Genomic DNA, 26,373 nt, shown 5'->3' with positions numbered 1-26,373 from the left:
CCACAATATTTTTGCCTAATCTTCCAAAGATGGGATATGCCCAAAATAGATATGATGGCCTCCACACTCTATACTCAAGGGTGAAGCCCAGTATGTATATTTTTATATAGTCCTTGATCCAGGAGCATACAGTATGTTCTTTAATCATCAGGCATTAAAGTGTTGCTACCAGTCCTAGGCCATAAATCAAAAGAGTGGATATCACCACCAGAACCATGTGTCATAAAATGTACTGTGCTTCTTAGGTAGGTAATCCAGGAGACAGCAACATAACATGAAATGTGGAGAATATGTATATGTATTGTTACAAGGTTCAATATATATTTAGAATACCTGGTTGTATCTGGTGGATATCAAACATGCCCTGTGAGATGTGTTCCTGTAATTAGTTATGATAATGCCTACTTTGAAAGCAATTAAACTCAACATAGTTGATGTCCAGATATTCACAAGAATATGAGGAATGTGAGTGTGGAGATTGTTTGTAGGGATTTCTTCTGTTCTCCCATTCACCTGTTTGTATTCTACGGGCTGTTTGGCCAGTTTGTACCCTTTATTTCTGTATGTCATGTATTCCTATATTTTTGTAACAGCACTGCGAAACGTTTTCGGGACTAAATGTTCAATAATCAGTTCTGGTCTGGTTCTCTAAATGAACTCACTGCTCTGAAGAAAGTTCAGGTAGAATACATTACAAAGGGGTTAATTAAATCTCATTATTAAGGCAATTTCTTTTATACTGTAATTCTGGTTTGTTTGGAGTAACCTAAGATGCCCAGATATAAAGTCTTGTTGGTGGCTCATAACCCTTCTTTGTGACACCAACAGTTAGTTGCTTTCTCTCAAAAATTGAATTTACAGCGTGCATATAGTTTTCCTTCCTTCCCTCTCATCTCCAGGATTATTCAGAAAATCAGAAGGGAACAAGCATCAGTAATCCTTGTTGTTCTGGATAGGCCATGGATGATATGGTACACAGATTTTGTCCATGCCAGCTCCAAAGCTCCTCTAAGGCTGCCAATGCAGGAAGATCAGCTTTGTAAAGGACCCCCATTCCATCCCAACTCAGGAAAAGGTTTTCACCTGCAGCCACTCTTCTTCTCAGCATTGTGTGACCTCCCTTACATATTTGAAGACCTGGAAAAAAGTTCTGTTGCTGGTATAAACTGAAAGGATGTGCTGCATCTTCTTGTCCTTCTGGACTTTTAGCAGGAAGGCTTTGATTGCAGGCTGCAGAACTCTAAGGTTAAAGTTCAAATGTCAGTTATCACTCTAAGATTTGGAACTGGCTTATTTTCTAATGTTTAGACATGTTTTTAAAGTCATTGTACAGATTAGACCTCACCCAATGGTGAAGATGGTCCCCTGGGATCTTAATTTCTTCTTCAGACTTAATTTTCTTTCACTTGAGGCGTTGACAGTCCCCAGTCATTGAAAGTGGCCTATTTGCCACCAGCAAAAAGGATTAGTGAACACCAAACATTGTCTTATCCTCCCGCCAGAAATTGCTCCTAATGTCCACAAGCACAGAGAACAGTATATTGTTCTTCCCACAATGTTTCCCTTCACCAAAGTCCAAGGTCCACTGGTGTTTCTATGGTGGAGAACCGAAAGGTCATGTCACGCAGGCGCTCAGTCATAGAAGCCCCAGAGGAAGTCCTGGCAGCAGCTGCCGTTCACCAGCTGCCAGAGAGGAGGATCCAGCTCCCCTGTAGCGTTGCATGGGATCTTAGTGTTATAGTTCGACTAAGGGTCCGATTGTAAAACTACCTCTGACTGCTCTGAAAAACACTTTGCCCTATTTTCGAGGAAATACGGTAATTTTCACTACCGTTCTCAACCACTTTTTTTCATGTGATGAAAGTACACACTGCCCAGGCCAGCTCTACCATCCTCATAAGTCAGAACAAAAAACAAAAGGTTAGGCGGCTCTGAAAAGCATTTAGACAGGCCGCTTATTTTCTCATTAACGAAAATCCATCTCTGGTCAAAATTTAAAAATCATTACATGCATAAGTAATTACTTCTTTGTTGATTTAATTTGGCTACAGTGCCTCCTAAAAGGCAATAGAAATCTGTACTGTGGGAAACTTGCCAACTTTGTCTAAAGTAAAATTTATGTTTTACTACTAACTTGTGAGTTTTGCCAGATACTCAAATGCTATTTGCTAAAGGGGGAGTGCCCCCCCGCTCCTTCATTTTACCATTCGTTATATAGGACAAATGCTGGCAAGATTCTCCATCAATGTACGAGGAGACTTTCAAGAAATCTTAATTTAAATATGCAATAGTAGAATCTTATGAGTGAGTTGAAACCACAACTCTCCTGCCAATGCTCCCAAAAGAAAGACTTCTGCATTGAGAATTACTTAACTATAGGGAATATTGGTCAAAGTGACAAAACCAGCAGGAGCATCTCCGTTTGCCATGATGATAACGATTACCCTACTTTTGCAACTTTTCAATACATTTTTACAATTCAATTTATGTTTTGTGCAGATTTAAAATTTTGATATACATTTTTATACATTACACCCCACTATATCTATAAATGATCTTATGAACACTAGCTGTAAGAACATGTATAGTGTCAATTTTATCAATAATTAAGTCCCCTACTGAACTGGAACAGCCAGCTACTAATCCTTATAACTGATCATAAGAGAACACAAAAAAACTATAAAAATTAAGGAGCTCAGATCAATTCAGACTTAGTTGTGTTATATAGAATATCCAGATGTCTGGGATTGGTCTAGGAAGTCAATAGAACTAGGGATGATAAGGTCATGCAGCTGTTTACAATGTCATAATAAGCCTATACCGAAATGGATGGAGAGCTGAATTAGGCACATTTAATCTACTTGGCATCCACAAATGGAATGATTCAGTATATAAATGGGAATCTGCACCTTTAAAAAAATTAATCTGGATAGACTATACATTTTGATTGAGCCAGAATGAAAGAAAAAAAATGTTGAAAGCATCTGTTCACATTTGTAAAAAGGTGCTGCTCGGCAGGCACTACAGTATATCACAGAGTTGGGCAATGTGCCATGCTAGCACTCAGCCTGACATAACTTGGCAGCAACACACCACCTTCATAATTAAAGAGGACATATTAAAGTTGTGTAAGTTATCACATTTTGGCAAGAAAAAAAACTGAAATGAAAATTAGGAAAGAGAGTTGTTTATCTGTGTGTACCACTGCCCAAAAAACAAACAAAACAGCTACTTTGCAAGAGGACACCAATGTATGTGAGTGAAATTACAAGTGACCTAAGTGGTCATAACTGTATATTATTTATCACACAGCCTTGTCTTCTTTAAAGAGCAGAACAAAATGCAGTTAGCCAACATGAAAAATGAAGGGTTAAATAACGCTTGTTCAAGTTACAGTATTTACATTGAATGTAAAGGACATATGGTTAATATTATACAACTTGCATCACTTAAGCGGACCTCACAGACCTATTACTGTAGAATGACCGGTTTAGACTATTGTCTTGAAATATACTATAAGGACAAAAGTATTGGGACAACTAACCATTACACCAACAGGGACTTGTATTCTAAATACATATACATTAATATGTAGGTGGATAACATCTATAACAGTTTCCACTCTTATGGGAAGGCTTTCCACAATATTTCATTGTTTCTGTGGGAATTCTGTGGGAATTCCTGTCTATTCGCTCAGTACAGTGAGCTCAGGCACTAATGTTGGAAGAGAAGGCCTGACTTGCAATCTCCATTCCAGTTCACAGTGAAGATGTTTGATGGGGTTGAGGTCACTGCTCTGTGCGGGTCAGTCAAGTTCTTCCACACCAAACTCCTCCAACCATGTCTTTATGGACCTTGCTTTGTGCACCGGGGCACAGTCATGTTGGAATAGAAAAAGCCTTTTTCTAAACTGCTTCCACAAAGTAGGAAGCCTAGCATTGCCCAAAATGCCTTAATGTTCCCTTCTTGTGGAAAGCCTTCCTAGAAGAGTAGAAGCTGTTAGGGTTGCCAACTACATATTAATGTCTATGTAGTTTGTACTGCAATGTCATAAAAGTCTCTGTTGGTGTAATTTTGTAGCATAAAGAGTTGCATCTTAACTATTGCTACTGTATAACTACAATCATATGAGCCCTGAAGCTGGGACTGGCCCAAATTATTGCGAGTGTGTAGTTAAACATCTAGCCTCTTTTAAGAGGGTAAAAGAAGGGATAATCCTTATAAAAAAAAAAAGCTTTTGCACTAGACATCACTCAATTTATTAATACTGCCACTAAAGCATTTTGACTTCTGGGGTGCTTCAAACAAATGCTAGTTATGAATAAGACTTTTCTCAACAAATACTTGTTAGTATTAAAAAAAAAACAATTACAAGAAAACCGTCATTGTGCTGATGGGCAATCAGAAGCACTGCCACCAGTACATGGTCCCACTCAAACCCATGTGACACATACCAGATACTGTATATCATATTTAATGGCAAGCAGCCTTATGGACCCTGAATTCAAAAATACTGTGTTGCTAATATTGATGTTTTAATATTGCTAGAATTATCTCAGTAATTCAAGCAAAAAACTTTCAACATATTCACTGGCAGGCAGAGTTTTTGGAAACTGTGATTATTGAGAGAAATAGTAATTAGAAATGGCCATTTCATCAAGATCCACTGAGGAAGGTAGTATCTGCCATTATGCAGACAAACACAGCAAATCCTAGCTTCCATCTCCTTAAATAGACATTCTTGCTAAACCATTTTTCATTTTCAGCATGACTTTGATGATTAAGACACAGTGATCCCTGCTGCATTGTATCAGCTTGGCTGAAAATACACTTCAACATATTAAATTCAAATGCATGCGGTTAGTATTTCAGGAACTATTTAAAAAATAAAATACTTGGGACGAGTGCCCTACTGGAGCTTGAACGGGAAACCAGCCTGATGTCACCTCTCCCTTCTGGCTTCGACATGGCAGAAAGCTTATTACAAAGACATTCAGGAACAACAGCAACTCTGTCAAGCCAAAGTGGTTGCCGGTGCCTGGTTTGAAGCATTATCATATCGCAGCATGCTGTAGCCTATTGTTACTTATTTTTAATACAATTCAAGTTCGTTCAGCTGTTCTACACAATATTCTCAATGTGCTTCATGTATGTGGTCCCCTAACAGACTGTAGCTCTCTTGTATAGCAGGCTTACATGACTATACACTTTATAATAACAAGTACAGACAAGTGAGCGCCTAACAAACTTTTAAGAGGCTGTTCACGCATCTCTCTCTTAATTGGATTGGGAGGATAATAAGTAGTAAACTAGTTTAAACCCATAGGACTGTATGATACACAAGTGCTACATTAGTATTGGGTTCCTAAAATAAGGCTAAGGCTAGGTTTCCACTTGGGTTTTTGTCCAGCGTTATTTTCTTGATGGAAAACGCCAGGAAAAAAGCCAAGAAAACTGCCACTGCATTTACCTGCGTTTTGGAGTTTTTTCTGGCGTTTTAGCCTTTCTGTGGAAATTGCTTTTTTTGACCTTGGGCAGTTTTTCCAGCCTTTACAAGTTAGATGTTTCACCCAGCTAAAAGGGATTAGGATAAATGGCAAGTATCTGCCCTCTCCTGATGTCATTTCCTTGGTAGAGTTCTACTTAAACACGCCCCGGCGGACCATTTTGTGTCTTTTCTGTGGTTTGTAAGGCATGCTTTATTCCGAATGTCTGCTCCTCTAGGAAGATTGGCCCCAAATGATGGTGCAAATTGTTTGCTGTTGCTTTTGGCACGCAGGATCCAGTTGATACGTTGGGTATGTTTGTTTGTTCCCCATGGTGTAAAATTCAATATGAACTTTGTTTTGTGTGAAACTGTTTGTTTCCAGCCATTTCTCGTAGGACACACAGATACTGGGTCCATCCTCTGCATTGTAACTGTGGAAAAAAACGCCATAAAAAACGCCAAGGAAAAAACCCACATGGCTTTTTCATGAAAAAGCCATGTGGGTTTTTTACGCCAAGATTTCATTGCAAAAAACGCCAGAGTGTCAACATTATGCGATTTTGAAAAACTGCCACAGAGCCCCAAACAAGCAGAAAAACGCCAAAGAGGACTGAAAAAACAGCAAACAGAAAAACGCCAAGTGGATATGGCATTGTGCGATTTCCTATTGAAGAACAGCTAACACCTGGCTGCAGTGTTTTTTCACTAAAAAAACGCAGTGTGGCTGAATTGGCGTTTTTATGGGCGTTTTTAGCAAAAAAAAAAAAAAACAAGTGGAAACCTAGCCTAAAAGTAGGATAATATGCCTGCACACATCTAATGTATCCAAACGTTCTCATGTCACTTTTCTCTCATTCATATATCCAATTATAGCAGTCCTAATCATGCGCATGCCAAGACAGCTCACACAGGAAGGAAAGCGCTATTCCAGAACCTGTTTCTGAATATTTAGCTCCAAATATTTGTTTTCATTTGGGGATTGATTAATGTAAAAAAATATATTTATGTGCAAAATTACTGCAGAAAAACATATTTGCAAAGCACAGCAATAGGGATGACATTTCTTTTATCTTCACAGCATCACACACCTCTGTGACCAACACTTCAACTGAATCAGACACAGTTATCTGAAACAGCCGGCAGCAAGTCTTTTAGACTGCCACTGATGTCACGTGGATCATTTTCTGACCCTCGTCTTGACACTGTCTCAACAGTAACCAAAGCTGGTGTATAATAAAAGGCTAATACACTTCAATGTGTTGAGTACAAAGCATCTTTCCAACTACAACAAAGACATACTTAACGTTCAGTAAGGAAGGCTTTTGCTTTCTTTTAATAAAAAAGAGGAACCAACTTTTGATTCATTTCCATTGGCACCAGGCTACTATAGGGCATTGTGGTGACAGTAGATGATACAGACTAGGTACTGATGAGCTCTGTGCTGATCTCTGCCAACTGCTGGTGCAGTAAATGCGCTCTTTTGAATAATTAGGTTCATTCAGTGAACTCTCTGTTTTGATATGGTACAGAATGATAAGATTCCTTAAATGATAGAAATACAAGAAACATTACCAGCTCATAAATAGTAGCTTCTCCATTCGACATGTTAAATCAATTTACATTCTATTGAATTTCTCATGCAATCAGACTTAAGATCATGACCATGTTACAATGAGTGGTTACTCGAGTAACGTTTAAATAATTTTCTGTAAGTGTCTATAATGTATATTCCCCCCAATATCAATAATTGTTTCCAACCATTTTTTTTTAAAAAAAATAATTAAATAAAGGGTGACTAGAACTGGATTTTTTTTTTCTTTTGCACATCATATGTATGATTATATGACTTAACCCACTGTGGCAGTAAACATCTTCATAATGAACTATTATAAAGCCATTTGCCTACAAGGGCAAAAAAAGTGATTAATTGCCCTGTTTCAAAATTAATATTTTGCTTTTGAAAACTGGATTACAAAAACAGCATGCGTTATTCATGTCGGTATTGGTGACTGTGAACTATGATCTGCAATATGGCTTTGGTTAACTTACAGTGTGATGGTGCATGCGGGCACAGTACACCTGGCTGTGCTATCTTACAGAAGGCGTGCAAGAGCCCCCAAGGTAACTCGACAAGCTGTTTTTATGAGGGCAAAACACTCATTCCCCTGAATGAAGGACGCCAGTGAAGTAGCGATTCCTGTACACAAATAAAAAAATACCTACCACTTGGTCGTACTCCCACAGCTGATTGCCTCTTAAATGGTGGCACTTAAGCATTATGACTGGGCCATTAAGCTTCGACACATCTAAACATAAATCGTCTGTTCGGATCTCTTTGCTAGCAGTGTATGAGAATACCTTAACACAAAACAAAATGAGAGAGTGAAATAGACCACATTACACAAAGAAAAAGATTGCATGTATATAATTTGTGTGTATATATAACACACACACACACACAGATGTATATATACAGTACATACACACACACTAACAAACATTTTTCATGACCATCTTAACCCCTTCAATCCCAGGGGTTTTTGGTACCTCAAAGCCCAGAGCAATTTTGCCATTTTTGGGGTATGTCGGTTTAGAAATGATTCTCTTTTCCTGTGAATAGTGTACCCATGTACCCAAATTTAGTAAAAACTAGCGAAGATTAGAAAAATAAACTAATTTTTTTTTACATTTTCCCTCTGAATCCTCACAAAATTAGGTAAAGTGATGGAAAATCCCCTCCAAGTTTATCAATTCAGGTGTCCTGATTTCAGAAATACCTAATTTATATAGATTTTCCAGACTTTCCCAGCACCAGGGAGCATACTATTAGGTGTACAATTTTGTATAATTTTTATGCCTATGGCTTAACGGGTTTGGGGGTTGTGAACGGGGGCAGGAGGGTTATACTGGCTAGATGTTATGCTAGGGCAATGGGATGTAAGGTTTTTTTAAGAATTTTTTTTATTATCTTTTTTTATATATTTTTATTTTATTTTAATTTTTTTTACATTTTTTTTATTTTTTATATATTTTTTTTAAACAGTAATGGTTAGAGGTCCTCCTAGGGACCTCCTGAACATACCAGTGATGTCACAGTGACATCACAGCTCATATTATAATTTTTTTTAGTATTATTTATATTATTATTTTAATGATTTTTTTAATATTTTTAAATGGACTAACGTTTTTTTTTTTTTCTGCTTTTCTGTTACAGGCTGGGAGGGGGAGTGAGAGAGATGGTTTCTCACTCCCCTCCCCGCGATCCCCCTGCACCGATCACACTGTGATCTCTATGCAGGTACTCACAGACCTGCATAGAGATCGCAGCGTCTCTGTGCCTCATCGGACGTAACCCGGAAGGGAATGCCCGATCGCGCGTTTGCAACTGCGCGATCGGGCAGTTTACTGGTAACAGCTTACCGGCTTTCATGCCGGAAGCTGTTACGGGAGATCGGACAGCAGAAAGCCGGCAAAGCCGGCTTCTGCTGTCAGTGGGGAGTCCAGGCTGTCAAACGACAGCCTGGTCTCCCGTGCAGCGGCAGGGATGTGTCCCTGACGCTGCACGAAGGGCTGGACGTACCGGGACGTCCATAGGGGTTTCTTTGTGGGCGTTTTTTGGACGTCCCGGTACGTCTATAGGGGATTGAAGGGGTTAAATGATGTACCATCTCAAGCAATGCCATCCACACAATGAGGTCAAATGTTGATTTTCTAATTTTGGAAACATTTTTCTGGGTAAATAACATTTAAAACCCAACATTGTAACTATGATGTTGTAATATGCCATATGTCATTTTTGAGGAAGTATTTTTATTATATTCCCACAGTTAAGTCAGTGGGCGTGCTTGATGAATTGCCCTATTGGAACCGAATGTGGTAATTACTAAATCCTGCCCTGTTAGCGCACCTCGATGACTGTGTTGGGAACCACTGACTCAAGTTACACTACATTTAACATTACCCAGAAACCCATGTAGGCATGGATTGAAATCAAGAAGGAAATGTGAGTTGTCAGATCTCCAAAAATCTAGAAAATCTAGAAAGTGTTATTTAGTCACTGCACAGTAAAGTTGTTAAAGAGAAATCCATACACACCAGATCATTAGTATTTATAGCATTGAACCATCAGGCATGCTGTGCTTAAGTACAGAAAAGCTACATTACCTGGTTTCCTCCCATTCCATGGCAATTGAAAATTCCAACCTTTTCATTTTCTTTCCTGGCCATATTATCCAAGCATTGATTTGTCTCGACATTTCTAATCTATAAGGGAAAAACAGGGCACACTCAGACACCTATATATGTACCATTATAAGAGAGATATAATTGCAGGAAGGAAAAAAACAATAAACAACTATGGAGCAAGCCTCTCTATAATGCATGTCTGACTGCACTAGACAAACAATGGGCTTAGTTTGTCAGAGAAGGCATGATGTAAAATGACCGCTTAATAAATTACTGCATTTATTGAGCTTTCTAGTATGATAAACAAATAAAGCTTAGCAGATCTATTGTTTTATTCTTGCCAACTAAGGCACACTTAATCACACAAACATTTAGGAAACATTGCTTTTGTGTCACATGATAAGTGTTTCCGACGAAAAGTATGAACAAGGAAAATTTTACTTGATTAAAGATTTACTTCTAGGAAGGGCTTGAGCATTCTGTGGTTCTGGGAATTCAATCTCTAATACTAAAATTTGTTACAGAAGTGTTAAATTCAGTAGTGGGTAGCACCTGTCATGGCAAACTGAGTGAGTATTTCTATGCACCTCTGTCATGCATAATGAAAAATGAACATACACACAATTCCTTTAAAAATATTTCAAAGACCCAGTTGGCTTTTGTAAATCTTCAGCGTACTCAATTCATGGTTACTTAAATTTGGAAACTTTCCGTGCTTTTTTTTTTGTAAATGTGGTGCTGGTACATGTTTCTTAAAAAATAAAAATAAAAAATACCCATACATATACACAAACTATCCTTTACCCATATACACACTCACTTCTGCTTTGCAATCAAATAAATGTCACCCTCCACAGCCTTCATAACTCCCAAGTCACCTCTCCATAACCCTCAAGATACCCATCCACAGACAGCAAGTCATCCCTCTCCACAGTCCCTTACATCTAATCTTGGAGCAGTTTCTACTGGACGTTACCAGCATATTTTCATCCTTTCATGCAGCTAATGTATCATACAACATCAGTATAACATTAGTGCAACTTGGGAAAAATGCAAAGATTTCTGGGCAGACGCGGAAATTAAAGTGATTCCCTGCCAGTGGTAGATGCAAAGTCTGACCTTGGGAAGGGTACTAACTACACATATGTACAACGACTCTCACACGGACACATACGTCTACACAAACCCAGACATATCCACTAACACACAGACACCCGCACTAACAAACACCTAGAAACTCATAACATCCACACATTCGCACTAATACACACAGATACTAACACACACCAGCACACCTAGAAACTTGCACCCAGACACTCATGCTAACACAAACACCCATGCACACTAAAACATACACTCACGCACAAAGATACAAACACACACCCAGAGGCTAAGCTTAACATACCCAGACACCTCCACACCCCATAACAGTATCAGGCACATGAAAAAAACTATTCAAATACTAAACTATACAAAATAGTAAATAGACAACACTCTCTTTGAACATAAAGAAAAACATAAGATCTGCCTGCCGTAATTACCATAGTAAAGCTGTGCGGGGAATAACCTAAGGCATCTCTAACATTACCTATCGGAAGAGAAAAATGTGGGATAATTACAACTCTAGGGGCTTTCAGTTATAGAAAAAAAAAAACATCAAGCAACTAAAGTTTAATAAAACGAAACAATTAAAACTAGATGTTGTGCAGCAGGTTGTACATTTTCCTACGTTCCATGCCAGAAAGTGCAGTAAGTGACAACCTATAATTAAAACCAAGTAACATCAAACTAAGGTTCACGGCTTGAATCGATGTAGCAGATCTTTGATAAAAATCCATTTAAACATTTAAGGATCCAATAAAACAAATGTTTAAAAGGGACTGCCTACTGTCTGTAAAAGGATTACAAAACACAAATGCGTATCAAAGTACATAATAAGTGTTTGAATATCCATTTCTTAATTTGTGAAAATTGTCGTTAGCCGCCTGGAAATCTTGTGTGAGCCAGGAACTGGCTGTAGAGGAGTACCTCACACTCACTGCATTATCGGACATACATTTAGTTGAACCCATCTCCTGTAACAAAGGATCTTGAGGTGTCTAAACATGCCAAAGGTATACACAAGACATCTGAAAGCTCACTGTTAGTTACAAGGTAACACTCAAACGACACATGCATTAAACTGTTAAAGTGATAACAGCAGCTCCAGCTGTCAGTAGGCAGTAGGTGTCAAGTGATCGGTGACTTTCTGAAACTGTTTTTATGGAGACCCTAATAGTATGGGTCTGCCAAAATACATAAAAGGCCAAAGTAATCACAATTATTGAAAACAGGCTCTGGAACCACATTAAGCCTGTCAAGATTTGTTTATGGACTGTCTAGAAATGTTAAATGGACCCCCCATATATACTGTAGGTGCAAGTGTGAAAACACATTAGGCCGACCCATGATAATATTAGGATTGTTTAAATCATGTCAAGATAAACACCTAAGCTTTCTCATTATCTTTGGAATTTAAATGATCATGGCATCTCTTCAATAAATGAAAAGGGTTTATAGCAGCTAAATGGGAAAAGGTAGCTCTGCTAATAACATACATCAATATTAAATAATAAAGTAGGACAGATTCATATACTACGATAATGTAAACCATGTAGTTTAAATTAGCCATCAAGTTTAAGTGCAAATATAGCTAATGGCTTTTTGTTGAAGTTTGCTAATAGAACAGTATTATGGAAGGGTATACATGCCTTGGGTACAGAGAAATTCAGAATCATGGATTCTGGCATTAGGGGATCAAACACTGACCAAGCACTCACAACATTTGTCAATGATTGTGGCAAACCCCTTAAAGAACTGTTAGCATCTAAATACATTTGGATTTGTACACATTTTAATGAAGCTTGCCAATTTTGTTAATTTGTAAAAATGTCAAAAAATGAAGAATGACCACTACCAAAATGAAAAAGAAGCAGAAAGCTTCCACATTTTCATTCACATTTAGTTTTTTTTACTAAAAGAAAAAAGCCCTCCGAACTTCATCTGAACCGAAAGGGTGGAAAACAATATTTGTCGTCCAAAAACAAATGGACCAAAACTAAACAAAAAATTTGTCTGGATAGTTTAGTCCATGTGCACAAAGTCTAAATAATAATTCAATAAGAGTGGGAACATTAAAAGGTTAAATACTTGTATAGGTATTTCTTAAGGGAGATAACCCTCTTCTATTAAAACGAAGCTTTCTTAGAACGGCCTACTTAACATAACACAAGAGGCTAATATTACGGAAATTAAAAAAAAACGTGTAGTTTGTTAGTTAACAGTAAGAAAAAAAACTCTAATCATGTCTTACCTCTCCCAAAGAGAAATAATGGCGTGGTATCTGGGAATCAGGATATACGTTTTCCAAGTACCAAGAAAACGGTTTGCATTGAAGCTTATGCCTCAGGGCTGTTCGCATTGCTATATCCCCATAGTCCACTTTAGTCACCCCTGTAAAACAACAACACAAGCAAAAATACTAAGTGGCATTATTACTAGCGGGTGCCTTTTTTATGGAATACACACTCCACATCGTGCTCTTAAGTGATTATCACATAACGTTTATTGGACTAAATCACAGAACATTGAACATGAAATGACACAAATCAGCAATCTTTATGGCAAAAAAAGGTTATATTAGTGTATACATATTTCTGTAGCTCACAGAACTATATATTTTGTTTACATACTAGGACTCATTTCTTGTGTGTTTTTATGGTTTAATTGTAGTAGGTCAACTGGGCTTAGGAAGAATGACAGGGTACACTTACGAGAAAAAAAAAGGCAGAAAGGTTTTTTCTTCCCTTTACATGGTGCTTAATAATTAATATTTCACGAAGTACCTTAAGTGGAACAGCAGTTTTAAATGTTTAACCACCAAACACGAACTTTAACTTAGTCATGATTCCCTTGTACACTTTGCTAAATAAATTGTCATCACTCTTGTCCTCTATACTAATCTACATATATGTGCCATCGGCTGTCTTGATGTACCGGTATTTTATTCCTTATCCTGTATGTCACAAAGGTTTTGGCAATAATAATATTGCAGTTAGAGTATGATTATCTCTTTGTAATAGGATAATGCAAATATCAGTTGAAAACAGCTATGGAAATTAACCTGACTTCTCTGAGTGAACTTTAAAACAAAGAGGCATAAAAAGGCACACAAAATCTGCCTGTATCTTGCAAAGGTAATACGATTCCATGAAACGCACAAGTGCCAGGTCGTAGGTTTTTATAAACAGGCATAATTATCACTATTGGGGCAGAAAGATTTTTGGGGTCAAGATGATCATGTTTCATTACACAATATAAACTGGGTAAACCAAATTTGATTTTATTCCCTTTGGCATTTTATGGAATTTAGAAACATTTTTATTACAAAATATATTCTGTTTGGAACATTCCAGCTCCAATTTAACTAGGGCTGCAACTAACGATTATTTTAATAATCGATTAGTTGGCCGATTATTTTTTCGATTAATCGGATAAAAAAACAATATGCAAATTTTTTTTTATTTAAAATAATTTAATGAACTGGATGTTAAAAAACAACTTAAAATTTACATTAACATTCTTATTTTGTTATGATGTAATAAAAAAACAATATTTTCAAAGTACAAAAACCCAAACACAATATTTATGAAACAAAATAACCCCAAACATTCTGAAAAGAGGTGGACTATTACTGTTCAAGAAACTTTGCACCCGGCACTTTGCACCCGGCACTTTGCACCCAGCACTTTGCACCCAGCACTTTGCACCCAGCACTTTGCACCCAGCACTTTGCACCCAGCACTTTGCACCCAGCCCTGGCACTTTGCACCCAGCCCTGGCACTTTGCACCCAGCCCTGGCACTTTGCACCCAGCACTCAGCACTTTGCCCCAGCCCTGGCACTTTGCACCCAGCACTTTGCACCCAGCCCTGGCACTTTGCACCCAGCCCTGGCACTGTGCCCCTGCACCCAGTCTCCAACTCTGCCCTGCACCCCCACCCCCACTCTGCCCTGCACCCAGTCTCCTGCCCTGCATCCCCACCCCCACTCTGCCCTGCACTCAGTCTCCTACCCTGGCCTGCCCCCCCACCCCCACTCTGCCCTGCATCCCCTGAAACCCCACCCCCACCCCCGCGAATCGCTCTGTGCGAATGGAGCCACTCGCACAGAGCGAACCGCTCTGTGCGAACGGAGCCACACGCAACTAGAAGAAGGCGGAGAGTGCAGCGCGTGTAGCGGAAGCGGGGAACGCTCGCGGAGGTAAGTAAAAGGAGCCGAGTGCTCCAACAACGAATCGATCACTCGATTAATCGATAACGGAAATCGTCGACAACGATTTCCGTTATCGATTATTATCGATTTTATCGATTCGTTGTTTCAGCCCTAAATTTAACCATTTGGTTAATCTCTATACATAATTTAAAGTTCACAGAGGAACACATGCACTTCTATGTTTACTGCACTACAATTCATATAACTAAAGTAACATATTTGACAATGTTATTTACTGCGGAACACACAAAGGTAACTGCAATCATTATCACAGAACATATAACCTTTAACAGCAGAGCAGTCCTAGAATACTCAAATGGAGGTAAAAAACAAACAAACAATGAACCCATCACTGCCTCTTATTCCATAATATGCACTTTAAAGCAAAGCATATAGTTTTTGCAACCCTCAATGCATTTCAACCCTCCAGCCTTTATCACGGTACAAAGTGTCACATATAGCATAGAGTCTGTGGCTCTAATGTACAAGTTTAATAGACCATTTTTAAAGAAATCAGTTATGGCAAGAGGTCCCTTTACTGCTCATCTTGCTATGCGTGAGAACAATGACAGCCTCCAGGTCTATAGATAAAGGATGTTGGAACAAAATGTGATAAAACCAGGTATTTGACAATGCAAACTAATTTTTTGTAGCGTATGTTATGCTCAAGGAGAAAAATATATATAATATATTCCATAAGTATTACTGGAGATGAAAAGAAAGTTCTAGACAGTAACCCAGAAATGGTAATAATGGAAAATTGAGGCAAAGGTGTATTAACAGAGCTGTGAAAAAGGGCCTTGCCTTTCACAATTTCTACATTTTTTGTCACGGTTAAATGTTTCAGAGGACCCAACTAATTGTCATATAAGACAAACACAATGTAAGTAAACACAAAATGAAGCTTTTAAGTGATCGTTTCATCCATTGATAAGAAGTTAATCAAAACCTATATCACCCATGTGAAAAAGTAAACCTAGTAACTGGTTGTGCCACGCTTGGCTGCCACAACTGCATATCAAACGTTTAATAACCGTCAGTCATTTTAGGCCCATTATTTTAATCCAGCCACATTGGAGGGGTTTTGAGTGTGAACTGCCCCAGAGTCATGCCACAGCATCTCAATCAGATTCAATAAGGATCTTAACTAGGCCACTCCAAAACCTTTATTTTGTTCCTTTTAAGCAATTCAGAGATGTGCTTATGCCTTCAGGATATTCTGGTAGAGAACAGAATTCATGGTTCCATAACAAAATGTTAATGGCAACAAAACTATATTGGCAACTACGAGACTAGCCTGTGTATTCTTTATTGGTTAGTGGTGGGTTTCCCTTTGCAACTGTCCCATGGAGCCCATTTTTGCAGCCTCTCTGTAAGCAAGGTCTGAAGTTCTTGTACATCTTAGTCTGGGTTCTTTTTCGACCACCTGGATGAGTCATCTATGCGCTGTTGTGGGAATTTGGTGGACCGTTTGTAGATAATGTCTCTCACTGTGGTTCACTGGAGTCCCAGAGCGTTAGAAATGGCTTTGTGACCCTTTCAAGACTGATAGACGCGAATTTTAATTCTCATCTGTTCTTGAATTTCTTTAGATCGTGGGATCATGTACTGCTTGGAGACTTTTTAGCCTACTTCACTTTAGTATTGTTGTATAACTTTTTCCTTCTATGCATGAAATTGTCATTTAAATTAACTTGTGCTTTCTTGGGTTATCTTGGGGTCAAGAAGGAATTTTTTTTCCCTGGTTAGTGCAAAATTGGAAAGAGCGAAACTGGGTTTTTTTTGCCTTCTTTTGGATCAACAGCAACAAATTAACAGATATAGGAAAGGCTGAACTTGATGGACGCATGTCTTTTTTCAGCCTATGTAACTATTTAACTATCTTTGTGAAATATTGAAATAAGTTTGATGTTGAACCTTGTATCTTACTAGGTTCACCATGTATAATGTCTATGAGATCTTAATTCTTGTTTGCATTAATAAATTGCATTTTATATCTACCTCGAAGGAAAATGCGACAATGCAATTTATGAACAAAATGACAGTTTTGTAGGCAAGATGAGTTAATGCCAATTTCCTTGCAAATAGACACAGATGCACATTTATGAAGACGTACTAGCTACTTAAATTTACATGCAGATTGATTTGGCTGGGAAACCAGACATCATCTCTTGGTAACTTTCACCAACTCATTCATTTTCTCAGTTGTGAGGATTTAAATTCCTCTTGACACATACTTGTAGCCTCACTATTGTTAGAGAAACAACATTATAAACCTGCATACGAAGCATGTATCTTTTCTGGTTCTTTACAATGTAATACAGGTAAAATTGCATTTCTTTGCATCCCAGTCAACAGATTTTTAAATGACTCTTTTTCACTTATGATAACTACTAGGCTTGGTAACCTTTGCATTTATGCCACTGCACACTTTGGTTCCCACAAGTGTAGTTCTTTGTACAGTACCTAATGAAAGTGCCAAAGATTCCCGTCATTTACTTACTACACAACTTTAGAAATACAGCAAGCAAATTCTGAAATCACAGAGGGGCAGATTAGATTTTTTGTTGTGTTTAGATTACACAAGCGTTAAAAGGGGAATAAATGACTACAAAGCAATCTAGCTACCTGTATTATCAAGAACCTGTAATCCTACTAATTTGGATCTTTTTCCAATGTCATATTTAACACTTGATCAAATGCACATCTAACCCATATAGGAGATGTGTCCTGCCTTCAAGTTGTCATTTAGTCTTCTTGGAAATGCATGGTGGGAATTCGCACCCCTACGTACATTTGCCATTTCACCTGAACTTCAAAGCCCCTCGGTATGCAGATGTTCAAACACATGTGCGTTGGCTAAAAATGTGTGTTTGCAGCTGAAAACCCCAACAAGTTGGACAAAAAACCCACTATGGCTAACTAGTATTTCGCACTCGCAAAAAAAACACTCAGCTTCCATGCCCTCGACCATACGAGTCGATAAGTTGTTTGTTTGTTTTTTAAATAAATTGCGTAGGTTGCAGGTGAGGACAAGTTTTCTTAAAACCTGCACACCATTGCTAGTAACGTGCAACATTTAACATATTCCCAGGGACTTTTGCTAGTGAATATACTGTACAAGTTGTTTTTCAAGTGTTTTAGCATGAGAGGGTATGTGACCTTAGCCAAGTCTAGCGAGTCAAACTGAGGTCTAACTTTACTTCTTATTAAATAGAAACAAACGTTTTGTGGATGCTTGACTGTTTGATACATCCTTTGTGAGAACAAAGGAGATATATATATATATATATATATATATATATATAAAATATATATAGCTGTGTTGGTGCTATCATGGCCTGAACCAATAAGGCTCAAAATATATATAAAAAAATTGATGTAATTTTTTGAGGGTGGTGCTCAGATTCAATTCAGCTGTTGCATTACCCCACACTTTTAACATCTGAAGAAAGGGTGCATCTGCTACTCCATTCCCATTTGGCAAAAGGGAAGCTTCAATTGCGGGCTTTTCTTAAGGTTCATATTAAATATGCCGAAACAGCTTGAGATAATTCTCAGGATTTATCACTGGCTGAGAACAATGTAAACTAAAACACTGTCTAAATGAATCTGTCAGTGGGCATTGCTTTCATGTTTGCCAGCATGCATACATTACAAAGCTGGTCTGAAGAATAATACACCAAAACGTTCTTTATGAGATAAAATTAAAAGATTTTCATGGATCTGAAATGCAGTGCTTGTAGAGTGTATGGTTTGTATGTCTCCGGCAGAATAATTATTTTCCCTACATTTTGCTAGGGTAATTAATAACTCCTTGACTTTAACCCAAATATATTATATATTAATAGTATGGTCAGTTTTAAATCATATGAACAGTATATGGAAATAATGTAATTTAAGTTAATATACTTTATTTTTATTTTTTAACGGCATACCCCAATTACCTATACAAGAAATGTAAATCACAATATCTTAAACAGGTTTATGGAAACCAGAACTACAAAGATTTTTCCACTTCAAATCTAAGGCACATGTTTCATCATAGTTTGTTCTAATGAGATAATAGTCTCCCCGGAGTATATTCTTCTCTGTGCGCCGATAGTTTTTGTTTCATTGGGGCAGCTGAAGTCGGTGTATCAGGCGGAGGCCTGGTTTCCATGGCAACCTGTGCCTTCCAGCTAACTCTTGCTATACTGCCAAACAGCATTTCAACGCTCCAGGAGAGCCAAGGTGAATGTGATTGTTTATGGCAACAGCAATTTAACTAATTTTTAGAGATGCTAGTTGTGTCAACAAATAATGAATGCTTTCACGGACAGCAGCCAACACCTGAAAAATTCAATTCTATCTCCAGAAACATCAGAGAACAAGAAGATTGGGAGATTTTAAGAGATGAATAAACCCAAAAGAAAGAACAAAACCCTAAAAGCTGTTATGCGCTCAGACAGCTTTACTTAGTGTTGTTTCTTCTTACATGACCCTTGAATATTAATCTTGAAGTTCACTTGTGCTTGCAGGTATCCCTGTTTTTTGTGGTGTCTAGAACAGCAGCACTTTATGTCAGATATTTTATGCTAGAAAACATGTATTCTATATATTCTGTATTTTACATGAGCACAAAATGGAGTCAGAGCCATTTTATTTTATTTAATCATATAACGGTTATTTCTGTGTGTCTTTGTTCCCTCAATAATTGAGAACAAAGAAGTATTCAGTATATATGATCCAATTAATGTTATCTTCCATGAGAAAGTTAAGGAGTAGACACTGCATATCCTTAGGAATGTAAATTGGAATGGGGGATACGTCGTAAAATCACCAAAACCTAATTTACTACCTAGGAGGCAACGTCTGGAGATATGAGTGACTACAAAGACCTGATTTACTATATAGGAGGTAACATCTAAAGATAAGGTGACCAAGGATAAATTCCTAACACATATGTAATGGTCTTAAGTTATTTCTTAGACCAGAGCGTCTCTCGCAGGTAAATTAAGAAATTACAACGATGTAAATACGAGTAAAAGTCCTAATTATAATGGGTAAAACCCACCATTATGATTGGAGAATTCCAATCAAGAGGTGGAGGCTATGATAATAAGCCCTGTCTTTAAAAGCTTATGTTTTTAATAATTAAGGGGGGGACCTTAAAAAAAGAGACGGACCTGAAACAGACAGACCCTGACGGACTCATTTAAATTTACCCCAGAGAATTGGAATCTTAAGATCCTGGCACCATAATTTTACTCTTAGAATTACTTTGAGTCCCAATCTATATAACTTTTAGTAAGTTATATTTCTTTCCACTTAATTTCTTGCCACTGAACCTGGATTAACTTCTACAAGGACCAGTTGGACAACAGCAACAAGTGGTGGTAAATATAATTGTTTTATTATTCTCACTAGAGGTGAATTTTGTCTTCTTCGTATAGAATTCCCTGTTTCTGGGAAGTACTATATTGCATTATTGTATATGACGGCTTGTGAGACTGCAGCTTATAACCCGTGATAATAACAATAATGAAAAGGTACTTTTACCTGTAGATGAAGTTTGACATTATTTGCATCTATTAGGAATGTCACTGAATACTCTTGGACATTATTAAGTTATTTTAAATTGTCATATTAGTTAAACTAATATAATAGAGTTAGTGATCTTTTTATTACCGCCCTGATTATCATTTTTGGTTGCTGAGTGGGATGGAAATTAATGCTGTGTTAGACTCATAAAGTACTAATTCATATTGATAACTTTCGATAATATACCGTATTTGGATATACTCCAATTTGACATGTTTTAAGAATTTCGTGTTTTATATCATGCACTGTTTGACTCATATATAGATTTTATAAATTGTATTCACAATAAATAAATATTTTTGATTGATTATTATTGTGATATATATCTGATTTGAATTATAATTTTCGGCGATCTGAAAGGATTTAGGATCGGAGATAAAATATAGGGTATCTCCTTAAATTAATATTGTGGGTGTGGAACTACAATCTTTGGTAGCGTCGTTATTTTGCGTGTGTGATAAAATATTGGTTTTACCTATTTTGTCTCATTAATATCCCTAACATACTCCTTTGATTTTCATATTTTTATGATAACCTCTCATAATATCCTGTTTAATGTTATTAACATGTACCAGCATTTGTGCTTTATACATCGAAACATCTTCATCAGAAGCAGCACTCGATTTGCTAGATACAGACATGTTTTATGCACTGATCAGTATGCAATACACAGTACCAGAAATATACTATGTGAAACAACCGAAACTCACAACAACTACCGTATACCAATAATTTGAATTATTCTTTACGTGAAATATCTCAGCAGTGCCTCCAAGTATGTTAGGGATATTAATGTGATAAAATATTGGTTTTACCTATTTTGTCTCATTAATATCCCTAACATTTAGTATTGGAGGCGGTGCATGTGTTTGGGTTTAAAAAATCTCATATTTCCAAAGTAAAAAGTAGGTCTGTTGTGAAATGTGTCAATATAATTAGTCTAGACGTTAGAAGGACAAACCTTTGGACAGGTTTATGAGTTTTTTGGTTTTTTTTACTTCATATTTCCTCAAGAAGAGTTAAGTTCCACAAGACCAGACTTCCTTTCACTTTTATTTACAATCTCTGTTATTTAAATCTCACAAATCAAATTGTAATGTCATTTTGATAAATTCTCAAGAACTTCACACTTTTTAAAATTCATATTTAATGGGTATTTTGCCGACCTCGAGATATACTAAGAGTGCTTTAATAGCTGTAGATTTCCTGATGTCACCGTGTACTTACCCATAACTGTAAAATGACAAAATGTAGAGAAAAGGAATTTAATTAAAAGCATGGCAGTATCCATCTTATACAAATAGACCATCTGTCATCCTAAACTGAACATATTAAGAAATGATTCGACGTGATTTGACTATAGTTGTAATTTGTCTGTAATAGAGCACAGAATACAAAGTTGTAAAAGGAGATCTTGCTTACCGGGTGAAATAATATAAAAGAAGTTCTTAAAATCATCCATCCATACTTCTGCAAGTCTTCGGTTATTCTTGTTTATGATTTGCCCTGTACCACCAGGAAAGGTGTAGGGTGTTGCCTTTCTAAATACATGTCCGACATGAGAACACGTCACAATTTCTAGCGTACCACCACACTGCCATATCTGAACAAAACACAAACAATATCGTCAATTACTGCTCTGTAATATATATGTTCACTATAGCCACGTTTTAAGGATATACATTAATTTTTAATTGCCAGCTATTCATGTGTCTTCATCTGTCAAGTGTTTGTATTAGGCTGTGTTTCTATGTGACACAAATGTTATAAGAAATAAACTCGCAGACAGGTTAATGGCCCCATTGCTGCAAGAACTCGCGGTCTAAGCAGAAGCTACAAGAAGACACTGCCTGATCTGTATCTTCAAGCAGAAGGTGGTATGATCTGTTGCTGATGCAGGAGCATCATATAAACTTATTTTTATTTCTGGATTATGCATAACCTTGTCAAAAATGATTTACACTCTCAAATGTCACTGTATGCAATGCAGAAGCGCTGAAACATGCACGCAACCCTCACAAAGTAGGGCTGGACGATATTGCCAAAAAAAAAGCCACATCATGGAACAAAATGGTAGTTGTTACTTACACGGAATGATATTTCTAAATTTTCTCCTCCCCATATATCCATTCCTGCATCATATGTTCCAATTTCCTGAAAATAATCTCTGTCTATTGAGAAGAGACCTCCTGCCATAGTAGGAGTCCTAGAAGAAGGGAATCAATATATGTTTTAGCTGTTTTTTGGGGGGTTTTTTGTGTTAAATTGGTGCAATTTATTATTATTGTTATTATTATTATCATGAACTACCTTAATATAAAAGAATTACCTCACAGGGAGCGTTCTGTCGCCTCTCCTACGATCCATTTCACGCTGTGGAACCGGATACCATCGGAAGTTTAATTTCCAATTGAACCCACCGTAAGTCATATCAGAACCCGCCATATATTCAAAGGTGTCATCACTTATGACATCAATGATTGGGCACACCACTGTCCTCCTAAATTTGGAAAACAGGAAACAATGTGAAAAAAATATTATATATATCTACACTAAGGGACAGCAATTAAATTATTTGACAATCCATTGGAAAAAAAGGTGTTTTTTAATTCTGAAAGTGAGTTTGTAAGGTATATAGATACAGAAGACAGCATATTGCGTGGACAGAGGCCAGCGTGGTAAAGCAGATAAAGCATCAGTTGAGTAAACAAGGCTGGCTATTACAATAAATGTAAGAATTATCGACCATGCATTTCTCTTTTTTTTTTTTTGATGTACAATAAGCGAGTACCTCATTGCACTACAGAAATCATACTTTTACAATAACCTGTGTGAGCTGGGATCAACCTATCACATATATTTAAAAAAGAACTAAATAAAAGACTGAAAAAAAACCCTAAAAAAAATGGATATTTACAATTCTGAAATGGTTAATACAAGATACACTGCAACATCCTCTGCTAGACTCGTGCAAATGGATCAAAAACTATTCGAACAAATTCTTTGTTATTGGTCCATTAACAAACTATTTCCTACATTTTCAGTTTGGAGGAAACTCAGAGGGCTTTTTCAATTTGCTTCTTGTCTTTTCTTCGTTTCTTCTGTATTCTTTCTTCTGTCTTCTTTCTTGGTCCATTTCTCCCTGATATCTGTCCAGGCCTCCTGGAGCGCTTCCGCATAACGGCAGAGCCCGCTTGACACCCTCTCCCATGATTGGAGGAATGGGGCATAGGCTGTCCACGTGGGGAACACCGCGGCTCTGCCTTTTTGCAAAAGTACTCTAAGCAGCCAGAATAATGCAGACAGATTCACAGAGAAAGAGAGGTGCAGAAATGCTTTACATTATTCTGACCAGGTGTTGTACTTGCTCAACATATTGGAACCACTCCCCCATTCCTCATTGGGGGAGAGGGTGAGCACCAGTGCTCCATCCTGTTGGGTAAGTACTATAAAATGCCAGTATAATGCAGACTGATTGGCCGATAAAGAGAGGCGTTTCTAAACGTCTTTCTCCGCAGATCTGTTTGCATTAATTCTTGCCTCCTGCAGTACTTCCCCAAAAGAACAGAGCCATGGCAAGCCTCATGGGGACACCCTCTCCCCCATTCCTCCAATAGTGGGTGCGGGTAATTATTTTTTCCATTGATGAGTGTAAAGTCCCATTACAGCTTTACCAACACAGAATGCTTTCACAAACATAACTTCTGTGGGCAACATGCATAGAAGTTTCTGATGAATCACTCCATGCCTCTTCCTTTTAAAAATAAAAAGTGACAATTGTCTATTGTATAGATTAAAGGGCATATAGTGGCTGGGGTGTCCCTTTAAAGTACTTACCAAGTAGGAAAAATATGCAAAGTAGCATTTCCAACATTACAAAGTAAGTGCATCAATCCATCATGTATTCAACAGACAGTGCTGTAATGCATACAGATAGTGTAATCCAAGAAGTTATACTGTATATAGAGTCAGACACAAAATAATGACTGCTAATGAGACAATGGTATCATTAGAGCTTGACCCAGCTATGGATTTCTCTTTCTGAAGTGTGCCAATTTGGTGTGCAGAAGATGTACTTTATTGTAAATGTGAGGACGTAGCTCATTTAATTATTGGCTACGACATCACACAGACGCAAAATATATAAAACACCTGTTTCCTTTAAATACCTGCCTACCATTTTCTACTAATTTGAACAATAGTTTGAGAAGGTTTAGTTATGTCACTGTAGAATTGTGTCAATCCCTTTGTGCAGCACTGTGGAATATACTATATAAAACAAATAATAATCTATAGAAGGAAGATAATATTGGGGCAGGAAAAAATAAGGTTTAATTAGACACAGACACCTGTCTAATTGAGCCCGAGGATAATATTTACCACAATGTTCCAATAATCGCTTCTCTCTTTTGCATTTTTTTTTTCTTCTAGTGAGATTACCCAGTGAGGTCACTTAGCTGTTTTCATGGAACACAATGAAACTTCTAGCTGTGCTAATATAAATGGAAAACGGCTGTCTAATGATCAATTAGCCTTTAAACTTGGATTAGCGAACACAACGTATTGGTGATGGTTGAAGATAAAAGTTCTCTATACACCTATGAAGATCTTCTATTAAAAATTATGTCTAGTATTTCTGATCCATTTGATGTTATCATAATAGATGAAAACAGGTAAATTTCTAAGTGACCCCAAACTGTTGAATGGTAGCGTGTGTATGTATGTATGTATATATATATATATATATATATATATATATATATATAAATAATCAATCTAAACCTACGAATTGAAATATTTAGAAAAAATATATTTTTTTTATCAAGGAAATATTGTCCTTTTATGCGTGAGAGAGTCTTTGCATAATATGAATAGTTCTTTTGGGATACGCCAATTCAATACCATTATTATTAGCATGCCAAACAGTTTTCTTCCAAAAATTACCTAATAGGAATGTTTTGCACTAATTAATGAAGGGAAAAAATGATCACTGCAGGGTGTTTCCACATTAAAATGCCTAAAAAAACTGTACAAGCTATTCCTATAAAAATCATAATCCAACATTCAGTTCATATAATATTATGATAGCTACTTTAACAAAAACTAGCATTTTTGAAGACTAATGGCAGTTAAAGGGACACTCCATCCATCACACGCATTTTAACTTATATGATAGCCGTGTGGCCCCATTAAATTTTTATGGGGTCTGTTTTGCAAATGAATGGAGGACCCTGCAGTATTTCTTCCCCTAAATGCCAATTATATATCGCCTCCAGTCAGTTTTAGTGCTAGCTGGACAAGCGCTGCAGGTGGCGGTCAATCTGAATGGGAATGCTTGCCTCTGATTAGGCTGCTTCAAAAAGCCAATAAATGTTGGACCATGGATGAGGAGGGCTGCAACTTTTTTTAAAATTTTATTTTGGAAGAATGCATATAAAAGTACTAACAGAGCACTTCTTTTTGAGGACGTGTCTGGGACATTAGACTGTCCCTTTAACCCCTTCGTGACAAAGGCTGATTTTACTTTTTGTACCCTTCGTGACAATGGCCTTTTTAACATTTCTGCGCTGCTTGTGTTTAGCTGTAATTTTCTTCTTTCCCGTTTACTGAACCCACACACATTAGATATTGTTTTTTTCAGGACAAGAAGGGCTTTCTTTAGATGACATTGTTTTGATTGTATCATATTATTTACTACTAAAAAAAGTATAAAATATGGTGAAAAATTTAGAAAAAAATGACTGTTTCTAACTTTTAGTTGAAAAATCTTTTACTCATCTATAAAAGGTAATGAAAAAACATGC

General features: G+C 37.2%; 1 protein-coding gene across 1 annotated transcript in view; it reads right to left on the bottom strand.

The window, feature by feature from the left end:
* Window positions 1–26,373, bottom strand: part of LOC149302656 (polypeptide N-acetylgalactosaminyltransferase 1-like) — an 80,853-nt gene that overhangs the window by 3,129 nt on the left and 51,351 nt on the right. The window contains exons 5-10 of the mRNA XM_089482214.1: window positions 22,899–23,069; window positions 22,658–22,775; window positions 21,992–22,172; window positions 13,026–13,165; window positions 9,653–9,751; window positions 7,712–7,846 (exon numbers count right to left, since the gene is read on the bottom strand). Of these exons, the coding sequence (XP_089338340.1) occupies window positions 7,712–7,846; window positions 9,653–9,751; window positions 13,026–13,165; window positions 21,992–22,172; window positions 22,658–22,775; window positions 22,899–23,069 (844 nt within the window). The remainder of the gene's footprint in view (window positions 1–7,711; window positions 7,847–9,652; window positions 9,752–13,025; window positions 13,166–21,991; window positions 22,173–22,657; window positions 22,776–22,898; window positions 23,070–26,373) is intronic.

The sequence above is a fragment of the Sceloporus occidentalis genome, unplaced genomic scaffold, assembly GCF_023333645.1.
Source record: "Sceloporus occidentalis isolate IW3139 unplaced genomic scaffold, rSceOcc1.0.p SCAF_18, whole genome shotgun sequence".
Classification (NCBI taxonomy): Eukaryota; Metazoa; Chordata; class Lepidosauria; order Squamata; family Phrynosomatidae; genus Sceloporus; species Sceloporus occidentalis.
This window is presented reverse-complemented; position numbering and strand designations above follow the sequence as displayed.